The sequence below is a fragment of the Martes martes genome (genome assembly GCF_963455335.1).
Source record: "Martes martes genome assembly, chromosome: 16".
In the NCBI taxonomy this organism is placed as follows: Eukaryota; Metazoa; Chordata; class Mammalia; order Carnivora; family Mustelidae; genus Martes; species Martes martes.
In genome coordinates this window covers 34470571-34496498 of record NC_137904.1, presented here as the reverse complement: position 1 = coordinate 34496498, position 25928 = coordinate 34470571, and the positions used below count along the sequence as shown (strand labels likewise).

General features: G+C 40.0%; 1 protein-coding gene across 1 annotated transcript in view; it reads left to right on the top strand.

Moving 5' to 3' along the window:
* Nucleotides 1-25928, top strand: part of ANKFN1 (ankyrin repeat and fibronectin type III domain containing 1) — a gene marked incomplete at its 3' end in the record, with an annotated part of 408951 nt that overhangs the window by 343803 nt on the left and 39220 nt on the right. The window contains exons 10-14 of the mRNA XM_080827400.1: nucleotides 1171-1278; nucleotides 13486-13585; nucleotides 13878-14010; nucleotides 14486-14602; nucleotides 19619-19834. Coding sequence (XP_080683526.1) covers nucleotides 1171-1278; nucleotides 13486-13585; nucleotides 13878-14010; nucleotides 14486-14602; nucleotides 19619-19834 — 674 coding nt within the window. The remainder of the gene's footprint in view (nucleotides 1-1170; nucleotides 1279-13485; nucleotides 13586-13877; nucleotides 14011-14485; nucleotides 14603-19618; nucleotides 19835-25928) is intronic.

Here is a 25928-nt window from a genome sequence, read left to right as displayed (position 1 = left end):
AGCATTTCAACCAAGAAGTGTTTTAAGTTATTGCTTTTAAAAGGTTCAGAGAGCGGGACGCCTGGGTGGCTCAGTTGGTTAAGCAGCTGCCTTCGGCTCAGGTCATGATCCCAGCGTCCTGGGATCGAGTCCCGCATCAGGCTCCTTGCTCAGCAGGAAGCCTGCTTCTCCCTCTGCCTCTGCCTGCCACTCTGCCTGCCTGTGCTCGTTCGCTCTCTCTCCCTCTCTCTCTCTCTGACAAATAAATAAATAAAATCTTTAAAAAAAAAAAAAAAAAAAAAAAAAAAGGTTCAGAGAGTAAAACGGGGTGGGGACAGATAGAAGAAAGGATGGACTATAAAGTGACAGACCTGCTGAAAAAAAAAGACAAAACAAAACAAAACACAAAAACCCAGAGTTGGAGACAGCAGAATTACCATCTTGACATTAGTCCCATATGGGTTATTACTCTTGATATCATTATAGCCAAATGGAATGAAAATAGAAGGGGGAGAAAAATCTCAGTGGGTATTGCAATTTAAATTTGCCATGTAAGCTAATACTGTATATTTAGAGACTGAGCAGACAGGGTGGTTGGTGGCTCGGGAGTATGTGCAGGGGTTGCTGTGCCAGCTAACCAAAGCAGACATTCATTAGAGCAAAATGTAGATTTCCATTTCTTGGCATCTGACATGGGCTCTTTCCTTGGAAAGAAATGTCAATTTGGCCAAAAGTGTGAAACCTACAATAAAAGCATTGGAACTGTGGATTTCATCTAGTCTGCACATTCCCACCCCTTTCTTTCCTACTGTGGAAATCTAGTTGTGATTTGGGGTGCTGAGTGGAGAGCTGGAGGGGAGCAGATTAGGACCTGGGATGCTGAAAAGAAGGGTAAGGAGCTGGGGAGGGGAAACTGGACTCCCAAAGTCCCTGTTTTCTTTTGGCCTTCAGTTGCTACTTTCTCTTGCCCTAAAATTGCCCAAGACAAAAAACCAACCACAGTTGCTGTTTTGCACAGGGCCCTGAACAATGGCAGCCCCAAACTCTTGGCACTGCCTGCCAGCTGTGCAAGTGCTGGGTGCTGATCCAGAGCCCGGAAGGTGTGAACAGAACCCAGCTCCTGAGGCTGGGCCTCAGGGGAGAGGCCTCCCCCACACTGAAATTTCATTGTTTGTTTCTTTTGTTCAATAGACTGGAAAGACTATGACGACAGAGAGCCCAGACACAGGGGACAGAGTGAAGTTTTGGAAGGTCTGCTGCAACAGGTCCGAGCCCTTCATCAGCATTACAATTGCCGGGGTAAGGATAAAAATCTGCTCTGGGCCATCGACTGAGGTCTCCGTGGCGCCGGTAATGTTAGCAGTTTCCTAACTGGGTCATACCTTCTCATTCATCAGGGAGAGAGAGATATTAATATTTGTACATCTGGAATCACTTTACAGCACTATCTTGCTTTAACCCTTCAGAAGAGACTTCCCTCTCTCATTCCCTTGTTCTCTTTCTCTCTCACCCTCTCTCCATGCAAACAGTTTGGGGAAAAAAAAAAGAAAAAAAAAAAAAGCTCAAGTAAAACAGCAGCTGCCACTAGTTCCCTTCCCTTTGAATTGTCCCTTCACAAAATTCCTCAGTGTGCTGGGTCTTTGGGATATTCACCCACAAACTTTTCAGCCCCAAGGAAAATTCCATGAGCATCCCTGAGGAAGTTTAGCCAATTTTTACAGTATCAAGAAATCTTCTTGTCATATTTGCAGGAAGTTGGCAATGCAGTTTCACATCCACTGGCTTTTTCATCTGCGTTTTAGCAATCACCACTAAGGCTAAGTGACTTGACCAGGGTCACAATGCCAGGAAAAGACACAGTTCAGGATTCTTACCCAGGTTTTCTGTCTCTAAGTGCACTCTTCCTGCCATACCTCATTTTTGTCCAGCCCTGAACACTGGGACTAGGCACTAGGTTTTGATCTCACCCTAATTTTAATCTTCCCCTGTACTACTGTTTTGGGAGAAAGAAGAGCACACACATCTCTAGACCTAGCCAACCATACCCAGAAAATCTCTTGAGAGGCTTTCAAAAACTTCTCTTCTATGTGGGCTATTCAAATGGGACAAGGTCAGGCTTCTGATCTGTGTAATGATTCATGGAATAGGCACTTAGCTTTATTTGGAGAATTAAAGCCTCCATAAAGTTTTCATTTTCCATGCTCCTTCACCCATCAGATCCCAACTGCACTGCACTCTCTAGAGGCAGGGCACTGCTGGGCCAACTAGGTAAGAAATCCATGAAACTATGAGATGCTAGCTGAGTTTGAACTAGGTATAAAAAAATTATACTTGGTATTAGCAAACAGTTGGTCCCTACTGTATAGCTATAACAACAGAGCTCTTCAGAAGTGTTGGGCATAGCTAGAAAGAGGGACAAGTGTTTCTAAAAAAATATTCTTTTTTAAAAAATTTTATTAACATATAATGTATTATTTGCCCTAAGGGTACAGGTCTGTGAATCATTAGGTTTCCACATTTCATAGCACTCACCATAGCCCGTATCCTCCCCAATGTCCAACCACCCTATCCCTACCCCCCCCAACCCCAGCAACCCTCAGTTTGTTTTGTGACATTATGAGTCTCTTATGGTTTGTCTCCCTCCCAATCCCATCTTGTTTCATTTTTCCCTTCCCTACCCCCACAACCCCCAGCCATGCCTCTAATTCCTCATATCAGAGAGATCAGATGATAATTCTTTCTCTGACTGACTTATTTTGCTTAGCATAATACCCTCTAGTTCCATCCATGCTGTTGCAAATGGCAAGATTTCATTTCTTTTGATGGCTGCATAGTATTCCATTGTATATATATACACCACATCTTCTTTATCCATTCATCTGTTGATGGACATCTAGGTTCTTTCCATAGTTTGGCTATTGTGGACATTGCTGCTATAAACATTTGGGTACATGTGCCCTTGGATGACCACATTTGTATCTTTAGGGTAAATACGCAGTCATGCGATTGCTGGGTCATAGGATAGCTCTATTTTCAACTTTTTGAGGAACCTCCATGCTGTTTTCCTGAGTGGCTACACCAGCTTGCATTCCCACCAACAATGTAGGAGGGATCCCCTTTCTCCGCATCCTCACCAGCATCTGTCATTTCCTGACTTGTTAATTTAAGCGATTCTGACTGGTGTGAGGTGGTATCTCATTGTGGTTTTGATTTATATTTCCCTGATGCCGAGTGATGTGGAGCACTTTTTCATGTGTCTGTTGGCGATTTGGATGTCTTCTTTATAGAAATGTCTGTTCATGTCCTCTGCCCATTTCTTGATTGGATTATTTGTTCCTTGGGTGTTGAGTTTGATAAGTTCTTTATAGATTTTGGATATTAGCCCTATATCTGATATGTCATTTGTGAATATCTTCTCCTATTCTGTCAGTTGTCTTTTGGTTTTGTTGACTATTTCTTTTGCTGTGCAAAAGCTTTTGATCTTGATGAAGTCCCAATAGTTCATTTTTGTCCTAGCTTCCCTTTGCCTTTGGCATTGTTTCTATGAAGAATTTGCTGCAGCTAAGGTCGAAGAGGTTGCTGCCTGTGTTCTCCTCAAAGATTTTGATGGATTCCTGTCTCACATTGAGGTCTTTCATCCATTTTGAGTCTATTTGTTCTGTGTGGTATAAGGAAATGGTCCAGTTTCATTCTTCTGCATTTGGCTGTCCAATTTTTCCAACACCATTTGTTAAAGAGACGGTCTTTTTTCCATTGGACATTCTTTCCTACTTTGTCAAAGATTGGTTGACCAGAGTTGAGGGTCTATTTCTGGGCTCTCTATTCTGTTCCATTGATCTGTGTGTCTGTTTTTGTGTCAGTACCGTACTGTCTTGATGATTACAGCTTTGTAATAGACCTTGCAGTCTGGAATTGTGATGCCACCAACTTTGGCTTTCTTTTTCAACATTCCTCTGGCTATTCGGGGACTTTTCTGGCTCCATATAAATTTTAGGATTATTTGTTTCATTTCTTTGGAAAAAATTGATGGTATTTTGATCAGGATTCCATTAAATGTGTAGATTGCTTTAGGTAGCATATACATTTTCACAGTATTTGTTCTTCCAATCCATGAGCATGGAACGTTTTTCCATTTCTTTGTGTCTTCCTCAGTTTCTTTCATGAGTACTTTATAGTTTTCTGAGTACAAGTTCTTTGCCTCTTTGGTTAGGTTTATTCCTAGGTATCTTATGGTTTAGGGTGCAATTATAAATGGGATTGACTCCTTAATTTCTCTTTCTTCTATCTTGCTGTCGATGTATAGAAATGCAACTGATTTTTGAGGATTGATTTTATATTCTGACACTTTACTGAATTCCTGTATGAGTTCTAGCAGTTTTGCAGTGGAGTCTTATGGGTTTTCCACATAAAGTATCATATCTTCTGCAAAGAGTGAGAGTTTGACTTCTTCTTTGCCAATTCAGATGCCTTTTATTTCTTTTTGTTGTGTGATTCTAGTACTATGTTGAATAGCAGTGGTGATAGTGGACATCCCCTGCCATGTTCCTGACCTTAGGGGAAAAGCTCTCAGTTTTTCCCCATTAGGAATGATATTCACTGTGGGTTTTTCATAGGTAGCTTTGATGATATTGAGGTATGTACCCTCTATCGCTACACTGTGAAGAATTTTGATCAAGAAAGGAATCTGCACTTTGTCAAATGCTTTTTCAGCATCTATTGAGAGTATCATATGGTTCTTGTTCTTTCTTTTATTAATGTATTACATCGATTGATTTGTGGATGTTGGACTATCTTTGTAGCCCAGGACTAAATCCCACTTGGTCATGGTGAATAATCCTTTTAATGTACTGTTAGATCCTATTGGCTAGTTACTTTTTTTAAAGATTTTATTTATTTATTTGATAGACAGAGATGACAAGTAGGCAGAGAGGCAGGCAGAGAAAGTGGGGGAAGCAGGCTCCCTGCTATTGGCTAGTATTTTGGTGAGAATTTTTGCATCCGTGTTCATCAAGGATATTGGTCTGTAATTCTCTTTTTTGATAGAGTCTTTGTCTGGTTTTGGGATCAAGCTAATTCTGGCCTCATAAAATGAGTTCGGAAGTTTTCCTTCCATTTCTATTTTTTGGAATAGTTTCAGGAGAATAGGTATTAATTCTTCTTTAAATGTTTGGTAGAATTCCTCTGGAAAGCTGTCTGGCCCTGGGCTCTTGTTTGTTGGAAGATTTTTGATGACTGCTTCAATCTCCTTACTGGTTATGGGTCTGTTCAGGTTTTCTATTTCTTCCTGGTTCAGTTTTGGTAGTTTATATGTCTCTAGGAATGCACCAATTTCTTCCAGATTGTCAAATTTGCTGGCGTATAGTTGCTCATAATATGTTCTTATAATTGTATTTCTTTGGTGTTGGTTGTGATCTGTCCTCTTTCATTCATGATTTTATTAATTTGGGTCCCTTTCTCTTTTCTTTTTGATAAGTCTGGCCAGGGGTTTATCAATCTTACTAACTCTTTCAATGGACCAGCTCCTAGTTTCATTGAGCTGTTCTACTGTTCTTTTGGTCTCTATTTCATTGATTTCTCCTCTGATCTTTATGAGTTCTCTTCTGCTGGGTTCAGGCTTTCTTTGCTGTTCTTTTTCCAGCTCCTTTCGGTATAGGGTTAGGTTGTGTACTTAAGACCTTTCTTGTTTCTTGAGAAAGGCTTGTATCACTATATACTTTCCTCTCAGGACTGCCTTTGCTGTGTCCCAGAGATTTTGAACAGTTGTGTTTTCATTTTCATTTGTTTCCATGAATTTTTTCAATCTTTTTTTAATTTCCTGGTTGACCCATTCATTCTTTTGTAGGATGCCCATTAGCCTCCATGTATTTGAGTTCTTTCCAACCTTCCTCTTGGATTGAGTTCTAGCTTCAGAGCATTGTGGTCTGAAAATACGCAGGGAATGATCCCAATCTTTTGGTACCAGTTGAGACCTGATTTGTGACCCAGGATGTGATCTATTCTGGAGAATGTTCCATGTGCGCTAGAGAAGAATGTGTATTCTGTTGCTTTGGGATGGAATGTTCTGAATATATCTGTGATGTCCATCTGGTCCAATGTGTCATTTAAAGCCTTTATTTCCTTGTTAATCTTTTGCTTAGATGATCTGTCCATTTCAGTGAGGGGGGGGTGTTAATGTCCCCTACTATTATTGTATTATTGTCAATGTGTTATTAATTGGTTTAGATCATTAGCTGCTGCAATGTTAGGGGTATAGATATTTAAAATTGTTAGATCTTCTTGTTGGACAGATCCTTTAAGTATGATATAGTGTCCTTCCTCATCTCTTATTATAGTCTTTGGCTTAAAATCTAATTTATCTGATATAAGCACTGCAATCCTTCTATCAGAAAATAATATTCTTTTAATTAGTAGTTCATTAGAAAATGTAAATGTGCATGGAAGAAGCTGAGAAGGAAACCCAAGTGGGTTTCGTTCCCAGATCTGTAGGAAAACTTCACCCATACTTGGCCTTAATGATTCCACACTGACCAGAGTATACTCTGTTCTCTGTTATCAGGGCTCATTTTAGCAGGCCAGGCATTATCTAGGTTCCATTCTCTCTGCTCCCTCTCGATCATTGCTCTGCCCTGCCCGTTGGTTCTTATATGGCAGAGAAAGGTAATAAAGCAACTGAATAGATGATTCCTCGTAATTCATAAGCCACTTTGTGTTTGGTCTTTACCAAAGGGGGAAAACTAAAACTATTCATGAAAGTGAGGGGTTTTCATATCTGAGGATTTAGATGCTCTCCCCATTACTATTAGGTTACTATCTAATAATCAAGAAACAAATATCTAGACAGAACAATTATTTCAGTAGTTTTCATTCAACTTTTATCATGTATAAAAGGCTCTTCCCTAACAGGGATGTAAATATGCACACAATGTCAGGGAAAATTTAAGTAAGGCACAAGTAGAACTTTATTGCCTTGTTAATCTTTATCCTTAATTCTTAATTCCTAAGAATCTTAATTCTTATATTAATTCTTCCCAAAAGGGAAAAATATTTTTTATATTGAAATGTACTAAACACTTAAACAGTACCCGAACTGTTTTTTTGATTTTTAAGATACCCAGCTGAAAAAGGGTCTCTGGTCAGCAAGTTTGGAAAATGTTGCATTATATATCGCTTTTCTGGAAATGTAAAATTGGCATTACAATATTAAAGACTCTAATAAAGAGACATTTTGAATTTGGTTAACCAAGCATTTTCCAAACGTATTTGTAAAGTCATTATAAAACTTCTTTCAGTTAGCACAGATTTTGGGAATGCTGACCCATATTCCAAGTTAAAGGAAATGACCTCATATAAAAAAAAAAAGATTTCTAAGATAATTAAACATTACTCTGTCTCAGATGATAAACCAAGGATAATTAGGTATTACATACAGAAAAACTACGAAATTGTTATTTGAAAAACTCAACTATAAGAGGGAGGCAAGCCAGAAAACAGACTCTTACCTACAGAGAATAAACTGAGGGTTGCTGTAGGGAGGTGGTGGGGGATGGGCTAGATAGGGGGTGGGTAAAAGGAGAGCACTTGTGCCTAGTACTAGGTGTTGTATGTAAGTGAAAAATCACTGAATTCTACTCCTGAAACCAGTACTACACTATATGTTAACTAACTAGAATGTAAATAAAATTTGAAACATTAAGTAAAGTTAAAATACTCAACTACATTGAGATCTATGTGGTTGAGTGCATATACAAATTTTACAATTATTATTTCAAATCCCAGTTCTACTACTTACTAGCTGTGTATCCCTGAGAAAAGCATTTGACCTCTCTGAGCCATAGCTTCGCCATCAGAAAAAAATCAAGATAATAGTATACATCTTTCAGTATGTATACTTTAGATATACTTTAGATAATGTATCTAATGTATACATTAGATAATGCATTAAAATCACCTGGTATAGTGTAGGCACTTCATGAACTCCAGCCTATTTTCCTTCCATTGCTCTTCCAGATGAAGAATGGAGCCTCTTTTCCTCCTCAGCACTTTACTGATACATCCTAGAATTAAAGTGTAATCAATGACTCCAGTATCATGAGCCTGGAGAGCTCAGTAAATACACAGCATATTCCAAATGCAGAAGTAATACTAAAACAACCCTTCTACTACCAAAGCCCTCCATGGGAGATACCAAAACCCACATTAATTTCTGTACTTTGGCTAAAGAAGTGTCCACAGTTAATCTGCATGTTCAGTACTGGGATGCAAATTCAATGGAGATGTTGAGCAGCCTTTATTGTTCACACGGTTTATTCCCCAACATACATAATGAGTCATAAAGAAGCCAGCTGTATTCACCACAGCAGTGCCCTGTGGGAGTGATTCTCACTTATCATCTAATTTTTCAGCTGGCAAACATTAATTGAAACACAGCCTACCGTGTGTCAGGTGCTAGACATATCAATGTGGATAAAATAAACTCCCTATGTGCCAAGCACTTGAAAGCTAAAGAATTACTGCATTTGGAGTCCAGAAAACTGCCATTGTACCAGAGCCCTGACCTATGCAGACAGAAGCCAGAACAGAAGCCACTGTATCAATGGCTCAGTGTGTCAGCATAGACCCCGAATCAGTCAAGATGAGCTATATCATGCTGCAGTAACCAAATGACCCCCCAAATATTTATTTCTCCCACAAGCTATATATCTGCCACTGGGCAGCTGAGGGCTGTCCTATGTTGTCATCACCCTTCTCTAGAAATATTTGCCAGCACCCGTGGGAGAAGAAGATGAAACTCTTGAATGTCTCATATGGACAGGACTTAATGTATGCCACTTACATTCAAAACTCATTGGCCAGAACTGGCCACATGGCTACAGCCAACCACAGGGTTCCAAGAAGAAAAATTCTTCCATGTGCCCAGAATATTTAACATTTGCATGGGCCCCTTTCCCAACCCATAGTAGTAGTTCTCAGGGTTTTTTTTTTTTTTTTCAGTTTAATCTTCATTTTATATTATGTATGATTATAATGAGAGTGATCTTATTAATTAATGAGTGTGAGCAGCTGGGTTCAAATTCCAACTATACATTTACTAGCTGTGTGACTTTCAGCAATTACCTGCCCTCTCTATAACTGAGTTTTGCTCACTTGTAAAATGCAGATAAGAATTATCTATACTCGAGGTGCCTAGTGGCTCAGTCAGCTAAGTGTCTAACTCCTGGTTTTGGCTCAAGTCATGGTCTTGCGGTTGTGGGATTGAGCCCCACATTGGGCTCTGTGCTCAGTACAGAGTCTACTTCAGATTCTCTGTCCCTCTCCCTCCCACTTGTGCTGTCTCGCTCTCAAAGAAATAAATAAAAGAGCTTTATTATTTTAAAAAAGAGCTCTATTATTTAAAAAATAATGCATTAAATTCCTCCAATTCTCCATTTTTTATTCCCCAAAGGCTCAATTCTTTTAACCAGTTCTTTTGATATTTTTTTCATATAAGAACATGTTTGTATTGCTAATCTTTTTTTAACTTGAGGCATTGCCTCACTAAGAAAAGATGATTTCTCTTTTTCACTCCTTCCTCTCTTACTTGCACATTACAATTCCTACCATTCGTCCTCCCAATGTATTTGCATTGTAATTTTAGTAAGATCAATATTTATTGCCTACATTATAATGATCGTGTAATTCTATGATTATTTTCCTTTCCTTCATAGCTTTTTATTCTCCCTGTACTTAGCTGTCATCTTTTATTGTATGTTTTCTTGTTTTCTGTGTGGCTGTAATTAATCCCCAGGCCATTCAATTGTGTCAATTTTCTCTCAGTCCAATCAAATATATTAGTACTGTTTCACCTGCACCTTTTTAAGGAAGCCTCTCTGAGCCCTCTGACCTGCTCCCACCTTGACTAGTTGCTGGCTGCCTGGGTCTGGCGCGGGTCTGGCGCACAGCTGGTGCCCTAGGATCTCCTTTCATCACCATACTGAGGACTCTTCTGGCTGCCCTCCAACACTGGATTGCTTCTTTTTGTATCCCATGTCTTATTTTTTCTTGGTTAGTCCTTCATTTTGGTGGAGTCCTTACTCTAGTAATTTCCTGAGAGGATTCTTGGGAGCTAACTTTTGGGTACAGTGAATGTCTAAAAATGCATTTATTCTATTCATCACTTTTAAAGTTTTCAGATAAGTATAGAATTCTTGGTTGAAATAATCTTTTCAGGTTTCAAAGGTGTTGCTTTGTCCTTTTCTAGCTTTCAGTACTGAGAAGTCTGATACCATTCTGATTCCAGAGGTTTCACAGGATACCTTTTTTTTTTTTTCTTCTCTGGCAAGTTTTTAAGTTTTTTTTTAACTTCAGTACTCTAAAATCTGCTTTGGTATTTTCTTCATGTCTCTGGATAACATTTATATTGCTAATTGTTGGGGTTTTTTTCTTCATTTGAGGCATCACCTCACTAAGGAAGGATGATTTCCCTTTTCCCTCTCCCTGCCTCTTACATGCTCATTGTAATTCCTACCCCTCATCCTCTTAATATACTGAATAATATAAAAAAATGCACTGCCTTAGTGTGGGTATACTGTTGTCTGTTGTGCTGGGCAACTGACAAGCCCTTTTAGTATAGGAAGCTATACCCTTCAGTTATGGGATATATTCTTAAAATTATTTAAAAGTATTTCTCCCCCTTTTTTTCTTTGCTCCCTCCTACTGGACTCATAGCCTGATGTCAAACCTCCTAGGTTATTAGCCCATTAATGTTTCTTTTTCTCTTCTACTTTCCATCCTCATGTCCTTATGCTTTTTTTTTTTTTTTAAGATTTTATTCATTTATTCGGCAGAGAGAGACACAGTGAGAGAGGGAACACAAGCAGGGGGAGTGGGAGAGGGAGAAGCAGGCTTCCTGCCAAGCAGGGGGCCCAATGTAGGGCTGGATCCCAGAACCCTGGGATCATCACCTGAGTTGAAGGTAGCCACTTAACGACTGAGCCACCCTGGTGCCCCCTTAAGCTCTTTCTCAGAGATTTCTGCAACCTTATTTTCTAAGCCTCCTATTGGGTTTTTCAGGTTTTGGTAGTATATTTTTAAATTTCCAGTGCTTTTATAATTCTCTGAGTGTTTCTCTTAGCAGTCCTTTTCACAAAAATGCAGTGCCTTTGTTTCTCTTCAGGCTATTAATGATAGGCTTTGTTTCATTTTATAGTTTCTTCTCTCAGCATTGTCTCTCCTCTAAACTGTTCTATTGTTTATTTCGTTTTGGCCTCTGTCTTTCCTGTTACATGCTTTTCACATCTGCCTGGTGATCCTCAGATGTTCACTGAGATCTAAGAAAAGAGAGCTCAGTAGCTGTTGGGGAGCTTTGAGCACGTGGACAGGGCTCTTTATCTATTAGCTTCACTTTAGGGTGATTTGGCATGGCCCTCTCTTTCAGAAACCAATGAAAGCAACGTCAGAAAGCTTTAAGTGAATTCTCTTAGTCTGGTCAGGGCCCCCAGAAGTTTCTTCCAGTGTCCTTCCTGGAGGGTATAAGTCTGAGTACCAGTATTCTGAGAGCCTGATAGGGAAATAATCTGCATTGAAACTTGTATTTCATATACCTGTTTTGGGTACAGTACTACCTCCCACCCCCATTTTTTTTTAAAAGACTTTATTTATTTATTTGTCAGAGAGAGAGGGAGAGAGAGAGAGCGAGCACAGGCAGAGGCAAAGGGAGAAGCAGGCTCCCCGCCAAGCAAGGAGCCCGATGCGGGACTCGATCCCAGGACGCTGGGATCATGACCTGAGCTGAAGGCAGCTGCTTAACCAACTGAGCCACCCAGGCATCCCTCCCACCCCCATTTTTAACTCTACTCCATGTCTCCCACTCTAGAAACCTGTCTTTATGTTTGTCAGAGAATAAGCCACTAGTTTTTTGTTTTTTGTTGTTTTTTTTCTAGAGTGGGGAAGGGTTATTTGTTCCGCTAAGCAGGGTAGAATAGGAGATCTAGAAGTCTGACTGCTTTTTAAACGGACTTCACCAAATCCCTCTGATTTTAGCTCCACACTCATCCCCCACTTCCAGCAGTGTGTGGTGCCCAAAGGGTGAATCAGGTTACTTCTCAGCGTTCTCCACTGCTGGCTTAGGATTCAACTTTCTCAAGTCTGCTAAATCCATCTGTCCATCTGCTTTCCAGCTACCAAAGTTCACTTGCTTTTGTTTCCTTTCTCATCTCTTTGTCTTTATAGATTTATGTAGTTTCCTTTTTTTTTAAATCTTTTTGCTCTGGTTTAGTGAGGTTTAGGGAGAGAGCAGTATGTAATGAATATGTTCAATAAGCTGCCTTTAACCGGAAGTCCCAGCAGCATCATTTTCAAGCACAATATGACCAGCCAAATTCATGTTCAAGTCAGAAAAAAATGTTTTTGCTTTGTTCTGCCAGGAATAACCATTACCAGCACTAGCTTGAAGCTGGCATGAATGCTTGTGTCAGTCAGCTTACTCCTGACTGCTCCTATAGGATCAGAAGCAGAACCAAACTGGGCCTCAGCCACAGGCAGTCTGCCCAGCTTTCCATGCCTAACAGCGGTGATACAGACCATGTTCTCATCCCAATGACATGTCTGTCCAAAGCTGGTGATGACCCCAACAACCTCAGCTTCTCTTCATGATACAGATGAGAATTGTAATCAGTGATGATTTAGTTCAGGTCCATGGAGTACTATTTGTAAAGCTTATCTGGGGAAGTCTGCAAGCTTTATCCGTGAAAGCTCCAGGTTGTAAATAGAAGGGATGAACAGAAGCAATGGATGATTTGCTTACCAATGTAGCCATAGCGCATGGTAGTGTACGAAAAAATATTTGTTCAGTAAATTAATGTCTTGGTTTTTCTGGGTACTGGCTTTTCAGTCTTGAGCAATCCATTTTAACCTCTCAATCTCAGTTTCTTCATCTGAATAATTACGGCGACAATCATACCAATGCCTACAACTATTTTTATAAGCCAACATATACACTGGAAAAAACTGCCCAAGAATGCTAGCTGTGGTTATACAAAAGTGAGTGAAGTTTTGTTGTCTATTCTCCAGACTTTCTGCAATGTGCCTATATTAGTTATATAATAAAAAAAATTAATGGAATATATAAACTAACAAAAAGAGCTTTGCCAGCATTGAGAAATGTGTGAATATTAAAGGCAATGGGAGGAGGAAAAAGATTTGATTCCATTTTTTTTTATCCCACTCATCTGGAAATACATAAATCACTCATCTGGAAAATATAAACAAAATGCCTAAGTGGTTTCCCCTGGAGTTATAAATGTTACTCATCTCCAACATTTTTGAGGAGCTGATCATTAATTGAGGTAACCGATGGCAACTCAAGATATAAGAGCTTTTTGTAGGAATGAATGAGCTGAGTCCCTACATGAAACTAAGGATAAGTGACACCAAGGGGACAAGCAAGAGAAAGGCAGGGAGGTGGGAAGAAGGTACTGGGAGTGTTTTGCTGCCAATGGAATTTACACTGTATTTTTTTCTGTGTTTTAGAAACTTCAAAATTACAAACCACAGGCCGCAAGCAGTCAGTCTCAAGGAGCCTGAAACACCTATTCCATTCCTCAAATAAGTTTGTGAAGACCTTAAAACGGTGGGTCCTTTGCAATTTTTCCAGGAAGTCTTAACTTCTCAGGAATCAGCTGGTTTGGATTCTTAGTAGCAACATAATAGAAATTTCCCTTTTGTTATTAAAAGAGCATGAAATTCACTTTTCTCCTGAGAATTTGGGCAAGATTATAATTTTGCTGAGTTCTAGCCTGTGAACACGTGATACTTAGCAGGACTAATGCTCACAGGTATATTTTAAATGATCTTTTATCATGATTCAAGCTTGGCAGAAGAGACACTTGAAGACAATTCTTCATTTTGCTTTTTCTTTTTAGGGGACTCTACTTAGCCGTTATATTTTATTACAAAGACAATATGTTAGTCACCAATGAAGATCAAATACCGATTGTTGAAATTGATGACTCTCATACCAGTTCCATTACACAAGACTTTCTGTGGTTCACAAAGGTATACTGAGTTCTGATTTCATTTTTCCCCAGTTTGCACCAATGTTCCTGTGCATAAATCTCTGAAACCTTTGTTGAGGAGTCTCCAATGATCAAAGTATTAGGGTGGGAGTATATTATCTCAAAGGTCTTCTTTCAGCCCTGATATGCCCTGTGCCATAAAAAAAATGTCAAAGTTGCATCTATGCTACATTTTCAAAGCAAAGAAGCTTGCATTCTGTCAGACTGTGTCTCCACTATTCTGAGTTATGGGATCATTTGGCAAAGACTAAAATGTGGATCTGACTATTTCATTAACATTCAGATCTTTTTCCAATTGGACAGAGATCAAAAAGTTGTTTTGCATGTATCTGAAAATGGACTGGAGAACAAACATCAGGGGTCAGGTTTCCTTTTCCCTGCTTTTTGCTTTGATGCCACAACCTAAATCATGTACTGGCTTGGATGATGATATGACCTCGTGACTTCTTTTGCAGCTGTCCTGTATGTGGGAAGATATAAGGTGGTTGAGACAAAGCGTACCTATCTCCATGTCCTCATCCACGGTGCTGCAAACTCGGCAGAAGATGCTCGCAGCAACGGCCCAGCTACAGGTGAGGGGCCAGGTTTCAACCCAGATTCTCAAGGAAATCTTAGAAAAGCTTGGTCAGTTCAGTTACCAAGCCCACCTGGAAAGGAAAAGGATGGGCTCCTTTCTCTTTCAGATCTCTAAGCATATAAAGGCTTCTTATGCAGTCTGAGGTGCACATCTGTTCATGTTGGGAAACTGTGCCTTTGGCAATTTCCTGGACAAGGAGCAAGGGTCTCTCTTCAAGAGTCTAGGAGTGACCCCCTAAACAAGAGGTGAGACTTGAGTTCTGGATTTGATATTAATCAGTCAACTCATTTCTCCTTTCTGGGTCTCAGTTTCTTTACTTGCAAAATAAGAGGAGTTTGACTCGATCACAGGAGGAACCCTTGCTGCTCTGGCATCCTGTGCATCTAACTAGTGTATAGAGGTGGAAGAAGAGACTGGCAGATATTTTGAAGCATTCCTTGGCTTGATCTTTTGTTAAAGCATAGGAATTTGCATACATTTTTGCTTACTTTAAAAAAAAAGAAAAGAAGGTTCTTAGAAGCTTACCTATAATCCTGAATTTATTCATCCTTCCATATTATTAACCTAATAAGATCAGGTCCCCAAGCCTTACAAGAATATTTGTAGCTTACAAAGCCCTTACTAGAAAAGACACTGAATTTTCACCAACTTCTTCTGGGTTTCCTTTTATTGTTTTCTAGTATTACCTGAATTTGTGGTTCTTAACTACATGGACTCGGAGTCTTTAAGAGATCACTGAGCCTTTATCAGAGATGGGTATTTACCTACAAAGCTGTCAGTTACATAAACCCCAGAAATACACATAACAGGAATCTATGTAAGCTGTGTTTGGCCAGGCCATACCAGCCAAGGCATAAAAATAGGATCATAACAACAAAAAAATATTTTTGTGGCTCCACCCCCACCAGCAATTACAGGAACTTCATTTCTTGACCCACACAATAATAAAAATTCAACACCTTAAATAGTAACAATTATTATGTTGCTATTCTAATTCTGGAAGGCAACTCTTATTTCTCCTGTGCTATACTCCATTGCATCAACAGCTTACTGCCTGTGTGCTCAGTGGCCTCAGAGATTTTAGGAAACAGTGCTCTGTATTTCAGCTCACTCAACTAAAAAATGTTCCTCAACTCAAGGAAGAGCTCTTGCAGCTAGACCGTGATGACTGTACTGAATTCAGAGCCCCCCTTCATCACTGATCAACTTGAGTTGGAACAAGCCCCTGTACCTCAAACTGCCCCTGCCTTCAGGTAAAGTTCATTCTCAGGAGGCTCCTTGATACCTTACTTAAGTTCTTTCTTGGGAAACTTTGACACCTTAGTGGACTCTTCATTAACCCATCGTACAGCCTAGACGTGCTTGTATCACAGACTTAACAAGCTTAGAATTTCAAATAGGACTCTCTATTCCTAGAACACGTCCATCTCGTATCAGCAACATGAGATGGGTCTGGCTGTCACAGCCAGTGCAGCTAGATACTGAGGAGCCAAAGAACAGCCATGATGGTCAGTGTGCCCCTACTCAACTACTCTCATTACATTAGCTCTTGGATTTTCATGGCCCCCTAATATATTGACCCCTCCACTTTTCATAATTTATCAATTCCCTTCTGATCTCATTTCCTCCTTTGCCCAGCTTAGATTCCTTGGCCCATCCTAATCACTCCCTTGAAAATATTCTAAATTTCTAGCCACTGTCTTCCCCCGCCATATTATTTACTTGGAAAAAATCTAAGCCTGGATGAATCCAACATGTCTACACTGGAGGACTCGCACACTGTTGCATAAAAGTCACACACACACAAAAAAGGCGGGGGAGCTGTGTCTTAGCTAGTTCATGTAGTTCATGGCTATAATTCTCACATATAAGTTACCTAGTGATTACATGCCATTTCTCTACTAATTTCACTTTCCCAAACTATAAGGCAACTATTTAAAACCTCCCCCATTCTCTTACATCCCAATCCCTTCCTCACACTCTCCAATCCTGTATCAGATGATAACTGTATCCCTTCCTCACACTCTCCAATCCTGTATCAGATGATATCCATATTATAGCTTAAAAAGTAAAAGTAGTCTATTCTGTATCATTTGGAGCTGATTTAGAAGTAGTATTAGATTTTATTGAAAAAAGGTAAATTATGAATTAATTGATTAATATGACCTAAGCAGGAAGAAAGACAATTATCTGCCAGCATTTGGAGTAAAAAATAATAAGATTAGAAAACCTGTAAGTGGCCAAGACCCCACACTGTTTTTCCCATCCTTAGGAAAATGACAGGGTATCCAAAAGGCAGAAGTGTACATTGCTCTTACATTGAGGGGTATCCGAAATACCCTCAAAATACAGTAATCATCTGATACTGTAGATTGGGTTACATTAAACTTTCCTCTTCCATAGCTTTTAGAATTAGTACTAGGGATTAAAAGCCAGGTAACACTCAGGAATACCATGTCTTTTTGATTTTTCAAGAAGGGAGATAAAAGTTTCCCCATAATTGTACTCTCCTTTTCAGGCCTTCATATCCAACTTTCCATGTCACCCCAAGCTGGGGAATAAAGGTCTCTAAATAGTATGCTTATCTAAGGCTTACTGATAGTCCTGTGATTTGTTCTGATTATAACCTAGATGCATTCCTGTGAGCCATCAGGTGGCTTTTATTCCTCTTTAACTTGTAGGATCCTCAGGGTTCCCAGATCTCCCAATCTTGATTGCATAGCATGAAAAGTATTAAGGTGGTTTTCCTTTAGGTCCTAAAGAATCCCAAATTTGCCCCCTTGGAACATGGTTGCAATTTATTTTCACAAAGATATTCTGCTCTGAAATTGGGCTCTCCCCAGAGCTAGTTCTCCAACCCAATTTGATGTCAATAAAGAATTTCAGGAAGACTTTTAGTGCTTTCTTATTCAAACTGTTGGTCAACATATCCAAAGATGATGGTGAACCACTGATGATAACTCTGCTTAAACGCAACGACCACCACATTCAATATCTCCCCACCAGCTTTAGTCCAAAATAAATCATATTTTCTACTGTCCTAATGATAAAATGTTAATTCAGTCAACAAAGACTAAATGAGCTATTAATATGTGCCAGGCACTGTGCAAGTAACCCAGAGACACAGAAATGAAACAACCATGAGCTCATGACATGTACAACAATCTGTAGGAAAACCAGAGTCACACTAAGATACTAGTTTCCACAGGAAACTATAGGGGACAAAGGAAGGGATGGTAAATTTTGAGAGAGTTGAGAAAGTCCTCCCAGAAAGGATGAAACCTAGGCAGAGTCCTGAAAAAGAGTAAGTGTAAGCCAGGGTGGGATTCCAGTTTGAGCATAAAGAAAGCCCATACCCTACTTGTATGAAGCTAGAGAGTTTACAGAATACTTTCTCATGCATTGCTTCACTTAATCCCCCAAACACTCTGTAAGGTAGGGATTAGCATAAGGGCTGACTCTTAATTTTAAATGATGAAACTCAGGGCCAGAGAGGGTAAAAAATTCTTCAGAAGGCTAAGAGTTAATGAAGAGGAGCCGCCCTGAAACTCAAGACCAGTATAACTAAAGGCTTAGCAGCGTGGCTGGTGGCTGCTGGAGCCAACTTGAACTGGCTCAGGAGAGCCAACTGTTAAATATTCAGGAATTCTGAAAGCCTGTTGTCAAACTTTTGGTAGCTTGGTAGCTTTAAATTGGCTAGTGTCAGTGGGAGCATTTACACCACAGAAATGGGCCTATGGTACAAATCAGGCCCTCTTTTTTTTTTTTTTTTTGATAGCCAGCTTATCAGTTTATTTACCAGTATTACTTGGCAGCAAACTGCCTTTATATAAAACTGCATTACTACAGAGGGCTGGATGAAAAGCCTTACCCAATTAACTTCTCTAGATTTAGAAGTCACTTACTGAAAAGGAATAATCTGACTGAATGATTAGGTTAATTTAAAAAATAATGATCCCACAGATGTTTATATGTTAATAATTATTAATGAAATTTCTTACTTATGCATCCAGTTCTAACGAGGAAAAATAAAAGATACAAGACAGTCTCTACCTGGAAGAACATTCCCGTGTTTTCATAGCTGTAGATATGGACCAGCTGGCTCCTTCATTTTTAGGTCATACGTTCCACTTTTCCAAGTTCTGGTTCTACTTTCGCTCTCCTGCTAACTGGTCATCAACATTTATCTGAGCTCACAAATGGCTGCTGGGAGTGCTGAGATGGTTTGTTTATATCTTTGAAAAATCACAGATATTCAAAGTAAAAGGGTATTTTATCCTATTCATCCAGTGTTCTAGGTTAGAAATCTTCAAGCCCTGCATATTTTAAAAATTATGTTTATTTTAGTAATAAAAGTGGGCCTCTCCACATTTGATGTGGCATCTTTCTCTTCCTACCTTACTAAAAGTATTGTCTGCCTCAGTTGACCTAGCTTACAAATAATTTTAACGTAATTTTAAATAAATAGAAACCCCTGAAATTCAGATAAGTCAAACCAGGCCAATTTCCCAATTAAAGTATCTTGAAAGGAATGTGCAGTCATTTGGGGACCTGTACAATGTGCTACATTGTCAATTCACTTCTTCATTTTAAACAACCCCACTTCATACCAGCTTACTGTAGATCTCTTGAAAACTCCACAAGTGGCATACTTGAAATATCAGGCATTTTTCTTTAAAACATCTGGGATTCTCTTCAAGTGCTGGTAACTGAGGTCTATGGGCTGGTGTGTCTATGTGGGTAAGAGATATTTACAGATATTGAATTTGCTTAAAAAAACATAATTTTTGTGCCTCTTACTATAATCTTTGTAGGCTTATGGTGAAGAGATTTTCTTTGAGCTTCTGTTAAGTACATTTCTGTGGTGGCACATACTCTAGGTTTAAATTTGCTTAAAAAAATAAAAAAACTTTTCAGAAATATCAGTTAATTATGCAGTGTCTTTTGTTGCAGTTATGTTGCTTTGTTTGCACAGTATCATCCCAGCTACCAGAAATCTATTTGTTTCTAGAACTTACTTGGAACACACAACTTGGGAAGAGTTTACTATGAGCCCATTAAAGACCGGCACGGAAACATCCTCATAGTCACCATCAGAGAAGTGGAGATGCTTTATTCATTTTTTAATGGCAAATGGATGCAGATCTCAAAGCTCCAAAGCCAGAGGAAGTCTTTGTCAACACCTGAGGAGCCAACAGCCTTAGACATTTTACTGATCACCATCCAGGTAGGTAGTCTTTTGAGTTTTCTAATACTGCATATTTAAAGTTCCAAACACACTTGTTGAGACTCCAGTGAAATATACCAAGAGCCACTTACAAATGCAGTGATGAAGTGGAGAGGCCCAGAGGTATTTCACTGCTTGTATCCCACACACAGGAAAGATTCAGAAGCTAATTTTTTATTTATCACTCTCCAGCTCTGGAATTCATCAAGCAATACAAGTGGTGAGCACTCCAAAAATACCCCTGACCGAAGAACCAACAAGAAACTTTGAGACAAATATTTGAGTAGGGGTCTATAGGTAGTATAATCAAAACATTAAACCAATACCTGAAGGGACTATAATAATAATACATTCCTGGACTGTGTGTGTGTGTGTGTGTGTGTGTGTGTGTGTGTGTGTGTGTAAAACCCTCTGAACAAAAACTCTTAACACCTATTTACTCATTTGTTCCTCATAATGCTCCCCTGGGTCAGGCAGGCATGATAAAGTCCATTATAAGAATGAAAGGACTGAGGCTTAAAGAAATTATATATAACATACGGCCACACAGAGAGGCAGAGTTAGTGAAGCTAATGAAGCTCCAGCACAATTTAGCTCTTCGCCTGTACAAGCCCCTTCCAGTGCCCTGGCAGGGATCCCAACAATTTTATATTCTTCTTCTTAAAGAAGGCACCAAAAATTGTATTCACTTCAGTCCCCCAAAACTTGCATTTGCCCCTGGGCACACAGCGAGAAAATGGAGGGCTGAAACCTAAACTCAGATCTTCTGACTGGAATCAGGCTTCTTTCTGCCACTTGACATCACATTCCTGGGCAGGAGTTAGGATTGCAGTCATGAGGGACTAGAAATGAAATAAAGCATTAAAGACTCACTGGAGACTAGAATAGCCACCAAAATTCAAAATTCAGGCAGCTTAGATCAAGACTCAGGCTGGCTGGCCAAATCAGGATATAAAACACATCTTCTGGTCCTGAGTCCAGTGCTCTCTCCATACCATCACACCCCTCATGAGTTCTTATGTGAACATGGGTGTCACACTGTTTCTTTTTCTTTTTTTAAGCCCAGTCATGGGGATGAGTTCTATAGTACTCTGCAGTTAGGTGGTAAAGCTGGCAGAAACACCTACCTTGATTGAGCCCTGTGCAACTGGTGGCATATGTGTACAAGACAGCCACCCCAGAGTAAAGGGAAAGAAAGGGCTCTGTCCCACATAAACCCCAGCTTTGGTACCTATAGCCCTTTATGATCACCCTAAAAAGCTAAGCCACCAGCCCACTATCTTATTTTCTTCTTTTTTTTTTTTTAAGATTTTTATTTATTTGTTTGACAGAGATCACAAGTAGGCAGAGAGGCAGGCAGAGAGAGAGGAGGAAGCAGGCTCCCGCTGAGCAGAGAGCCTGATGCAGGGCTCGATCCCAGGACCCTGAGATCATGACCTGAGCCAAAGGCAGAGGCTCAACCCACTGAGCCACCCAGGAGCCCCCCACTATCTTATTTTCATTCCTCACTGAGAAGTGATTGATACAGTAATCTCACCTTTACTTTCCTTGTACTAGCCCAAACCAGAATGGAGTCCAGTGTAGCAAAGGTAAGCTAATTGGTCAAAGCCAATACCTCTGGCTTTGATTTTACAGAATTTGGGTTCATATGAAATTGATAGAGGGGGTGTGTGTGTGTGTGTACATGTGTGTGTAGGAGATGGAGGCAGGGAACACAGACATATTCGTGGCTCCCCTCTTCACCCTTTATAAGCAAGTGCTAAAAGAAACATTTTAAAAATCATAATAAATTGAGCTTTTACAGGGTGACTAATACACTAATCCCCTATAGGGATAAACTGGGGTCTGGGCTACCTTTGCTCCTAGAAACACAGCACAGGCCCCAGCATGATATAATACCTGGTTTCTCCTAGACTTATTACATTAAAAATGTGTTACGGGTGCAGAAAAATTCCAATCTGGCGAAAGGTTGTTAGAGAAGGAGACCAAAAATAGAGGCAAGATCAGGTTTCCACACAGATTCAAATGGAAAATTTACCCCCTCTGACTGGCACATTTCTGCCTGATGTCACTCCCACCCACCCCCACTCTCCTCCTCCTCCTACCTCTCTCTCCCCTCCTTCCATTCAGGTCTTACACTGAAGAGGAAATGGGGAATAAAACTACTGGGGCTGGTATCCAATCACGCCTAATTAAGTCAAGATTTGGCCCCACCAACTCATCACGAAAGTAGTCACAAGTTTTGGTATTTGCCCAAAGCAGGCTGGGCCACAAACCAGTCTCCTTTTATGGTCAGTAGAGTGATGACCACCAGACCTTCAGATGGGAGGCTTAGGCTTTTTCCTGCCATATCACAACACATACTAAGGCACCACTTTGGAACCTGGCTGGCTGGGTATGATTCCTGACTCCACCTTGTCTAGTTATGTGACTAGGGCAAGTTACTTAATTTTTGATCTCTCATATTTCCTCCTCTGCAAAAAACTCTATTTCACAGGGTTTGAATGAAGATTAAATGAGTTAATACATAAAGCATTAGAAGAGTAGCAAAAGTGAGCACTAAAATAAATGTTAGTGATTGTTATTATTTCTCTACTCAGAAAAATCCAAATAATGCTTGGCCCTCCTCAAAGCATACCTAGGCCATCTCCTCCGATCCATACCCTCCCACAGACCCTGGAACTGGCTCAGTCATCCCTTGGGGCATTACACCACTCTGTCTATTTTTCTATAAGAACTAAGGAAAAGTTGCATAAAAATTGTATGATCTGCAGTGGGGTTTTCAAAACAGGTAAGGGCTCTAACAAAATCTGGGTCCATAACTAATCTACTAATCTGTACGGCCCCAAGGAAGCTCCAGGGTCTAACCCTCTCAAATTCCTGATGCTCTCAAATCCCAGACCTTCACTGCAGGACTTTCTCATATCTAGAAGAAAGAAATCCTTAAAAAAAAAAAAAAAGAAAGAAAGAAAGAAAAAAAGAGGGGAGGGAGGGAGAGAGGGATGAAGGAAGCAATCCCACACTCGTCTAGGAAAAAGAGAGTTATTATGAACAAATTAGAGTCCCTCTGAGCAAACTAATTGGCAATGAGAGTATTTCCAATAGGGAGGCCCCTCTCAGGTGCTGAGTTACTCAGACATTGATCTCCTGGGTCACCTTAATAACTGGAAACTTCACAGGTGAACTCTTCTTGAAGATTAATCTTTCACATTAGTACTATATTTTCAAGTTTATAAACACTTTGTCACATCTATAATATCATTTGATCTTTGTGAAAACCCAGTGAGATTGGGCAGTTTTATTCACATCTGTGATTGTGTCCCACTCACAAATGAAGCTACGGATTTTAGGGAAATAACTCCTCAAGGTCATATCAGCCAAAAAGCAGCATGGGAGAAACTAGGACCCAAATTTTCTGACTCCTAGTCAGGTACCCTTCCCATTCTGCCAAGCTGCTTTACATGCCCCCTCCCTCCCTTTCTTTGAATCCTTGGAAAAAAAGTATAATCTTAGAGAAAGCCCGTGAAGTTTGCCACCACCACCTCCTCCTCAGGCATTCCTGGTCACCCTGTGCCTCCTTACACCTGTGATACCCAAGACCTACTATTTCTTCTGCCCTTCTCTGTTGTTTCTTTTTTCCAGCACATTCCTGTTTTTTCTACCTCCATGCAGCCCCTAAAACATGGGAATCAAAAACTGTAGGAATCAAGAAGATGAATGAAAGTAAGCCAGTTGACCTGGATATGAGAAACAATTGGGTTCACACAAAAACCTGTTTAGCAGTGTTCATAGCAGAATTATTCAAGGGCCCAAAGAGTGGGAACAACCAATGCCCAACAACTAATGAATGGATAAACCAAAGTGGTATATCCATAAATGGAATATTATTCAGCCATAAAAATGAGTGAAGCACTGATCCATGCTGCAAAGTGGATGAATGCTGAGGACATTACCCTAAGTGAAAGAAGCCAGGCACAAAATGCCACATATTAATACAACTCCCTTTATACGAAATATCCAGAACATGCAAATCCACAGAGACAGAAAGTAGATGAGTAGTTCCAGGGGCAAAGGGAGGATGGACTAGGGCATGACAGCTAATGAATGCCAGGCTTCTTTGTGGAGTGATGAAAATGATCTGGAATTAGGTAGTGCTGATAGTCACACAAGCTTGTGAACATAGGAAAAAAACACAGAATTTCACACTTTAAAAGGGTGAATGTTATAGTATGTTATTACATCTCAATTTAAAAAAAAAAAAAAGAGGGGCGCCTGGGTGGCTCAGTCAGTTAAGTGGCTGCCTTCGGCTCAGGTCATGATCCCAGGGTCCTGGGATCGAGCCCCGCATCGGGCTTCCTGCTCAGTAGGGAGCCTACTTCCCTCTCCCTCTGCCTGCTTCTCTGCCTACTTGTGATCTCTCTGTCAAATAAATAAATAAAACTTAAAAAGAAAATAAATAAATAAATAAATAAATAAATAAATAAATAAAAACTTGAAAAAAGAAAAAAGAAAGAAAACAAGCAGAAGCAACAGAGACTAATCTGGAGGGCACTTGGTCCCAATGTTGAAATGTTTTCCAGTTTTTAAAGAGAAAGTGGAAAATCTACAGAGTTTTGAATTAAATCTCTTTATTTTTAAAGGTTAGAAAATAATTTAGAAAATTTAAATTCTTGGAGCACCTGGGTGGTTCAGTCCGTTGAGCATCTGCCTTTTGGCCCAGGTCATGATCCCAGTGTCCTGCGATAGAGCCCGAGTCAGGCTCCCTGCTCAGTGGAGAGTCTGCTTCTCCCTCTTCCTCTGCCCCTTCCCCTGCCACTCGTGCTCTCTCACTCACTCTTTCTCAAATAAATAAAATCTTTAAAATTTTTTAAACAATTTTTTGCAGTCCATATAATCTTGGGCCCACAAAGACCTGGGCCACCATTTTATGACCTTTGCTATCCCTGGACAATTCAGTTTCCATTCCCTCTGCAATGAAACAAAAGTCCTGTAGTTGCTAGAAAAGCATCTATCATTCTTCTAACAAGCTCTTAGGATACCTGCTCAAGGGAGGGTGGTTGGATAGATCCTTCCTGGTCCCTATACCAACACAGCATATTCTCTTCGAGAGGCCCAGCCCCAGATTCCCCTACGTCTAGGCCTCTCACTTCATATTTAATAAACATTTTTTCAGCACCAACTAGGTGCCAGGAACCCTTCTAGGTGCTATAGGAAAAACAAATGAGTAAGTCAAGGTCCCTGCTCTCAAGGAGTTCAGTCAAGGGAGGGAGACAGACTTGTAAACAAATCAAGGTAATACAAGGCAGAATTAAACCAGAGCCTGATAGCAGTACAAACAGTGTACTATGGGAGCACAGACAAAGCAGCTATTAATTCTCCCTGGAAATATCAGGGAAGGCGTTGTAGAAGAGGTGACATTTGGCTGAGCCATGAAGGGTAAATTAAGTTCACCAGGTGGAGGGAAAAAAGAGAAAAAGAGAGGGTAGGAAGGAAAGAGGAGAGAAGAAGAGAAGGAGGAAGGAAGTGAGGGAGGGAAGAAGGAAGGAAGAATAAAGAGAGAGAATTAAATAGAGGGCATGGTAGAGAAATGAGGCATAAGGAAATGGAAAAGTAGATATATCCTCCCTTGGGCTCACAATGGATATTATACAACCCTTATCACCTTGAGTTAGAAAAATTTGCTCCATGTCTCTCTCACACATGGAAATCTGAGTTCCATGAAAGGGAAGATCACATCTCACTGATGTCATTAATATTCTAGCACAACACCCTGATACATAGTAGGTGCCCAATAAAAGTTGTCGAGTAAGTGAATTCATGAACCAACAGAATGAAAGAAGAGACATTAGGATATGTCTGAGGAAGGAAAAAGCAATAAATTTTGGCTGGAGATAAGAGACACAAACGGACCGTAATGAAACTAAAGCCTAGAAAAACAGGTTAGAAGTCAAATCAGGCAATATATGGGCCCAAAGGCTTTGGATTTGCTTTAGGAGGCCTTCCTAGTGTACCTAAGATTATATGAATGGGACAGTTTCTTTCTCTTCCCATACATTTCTCAGGCTCTAAAAACAATCTGACTAATGAAGGATAA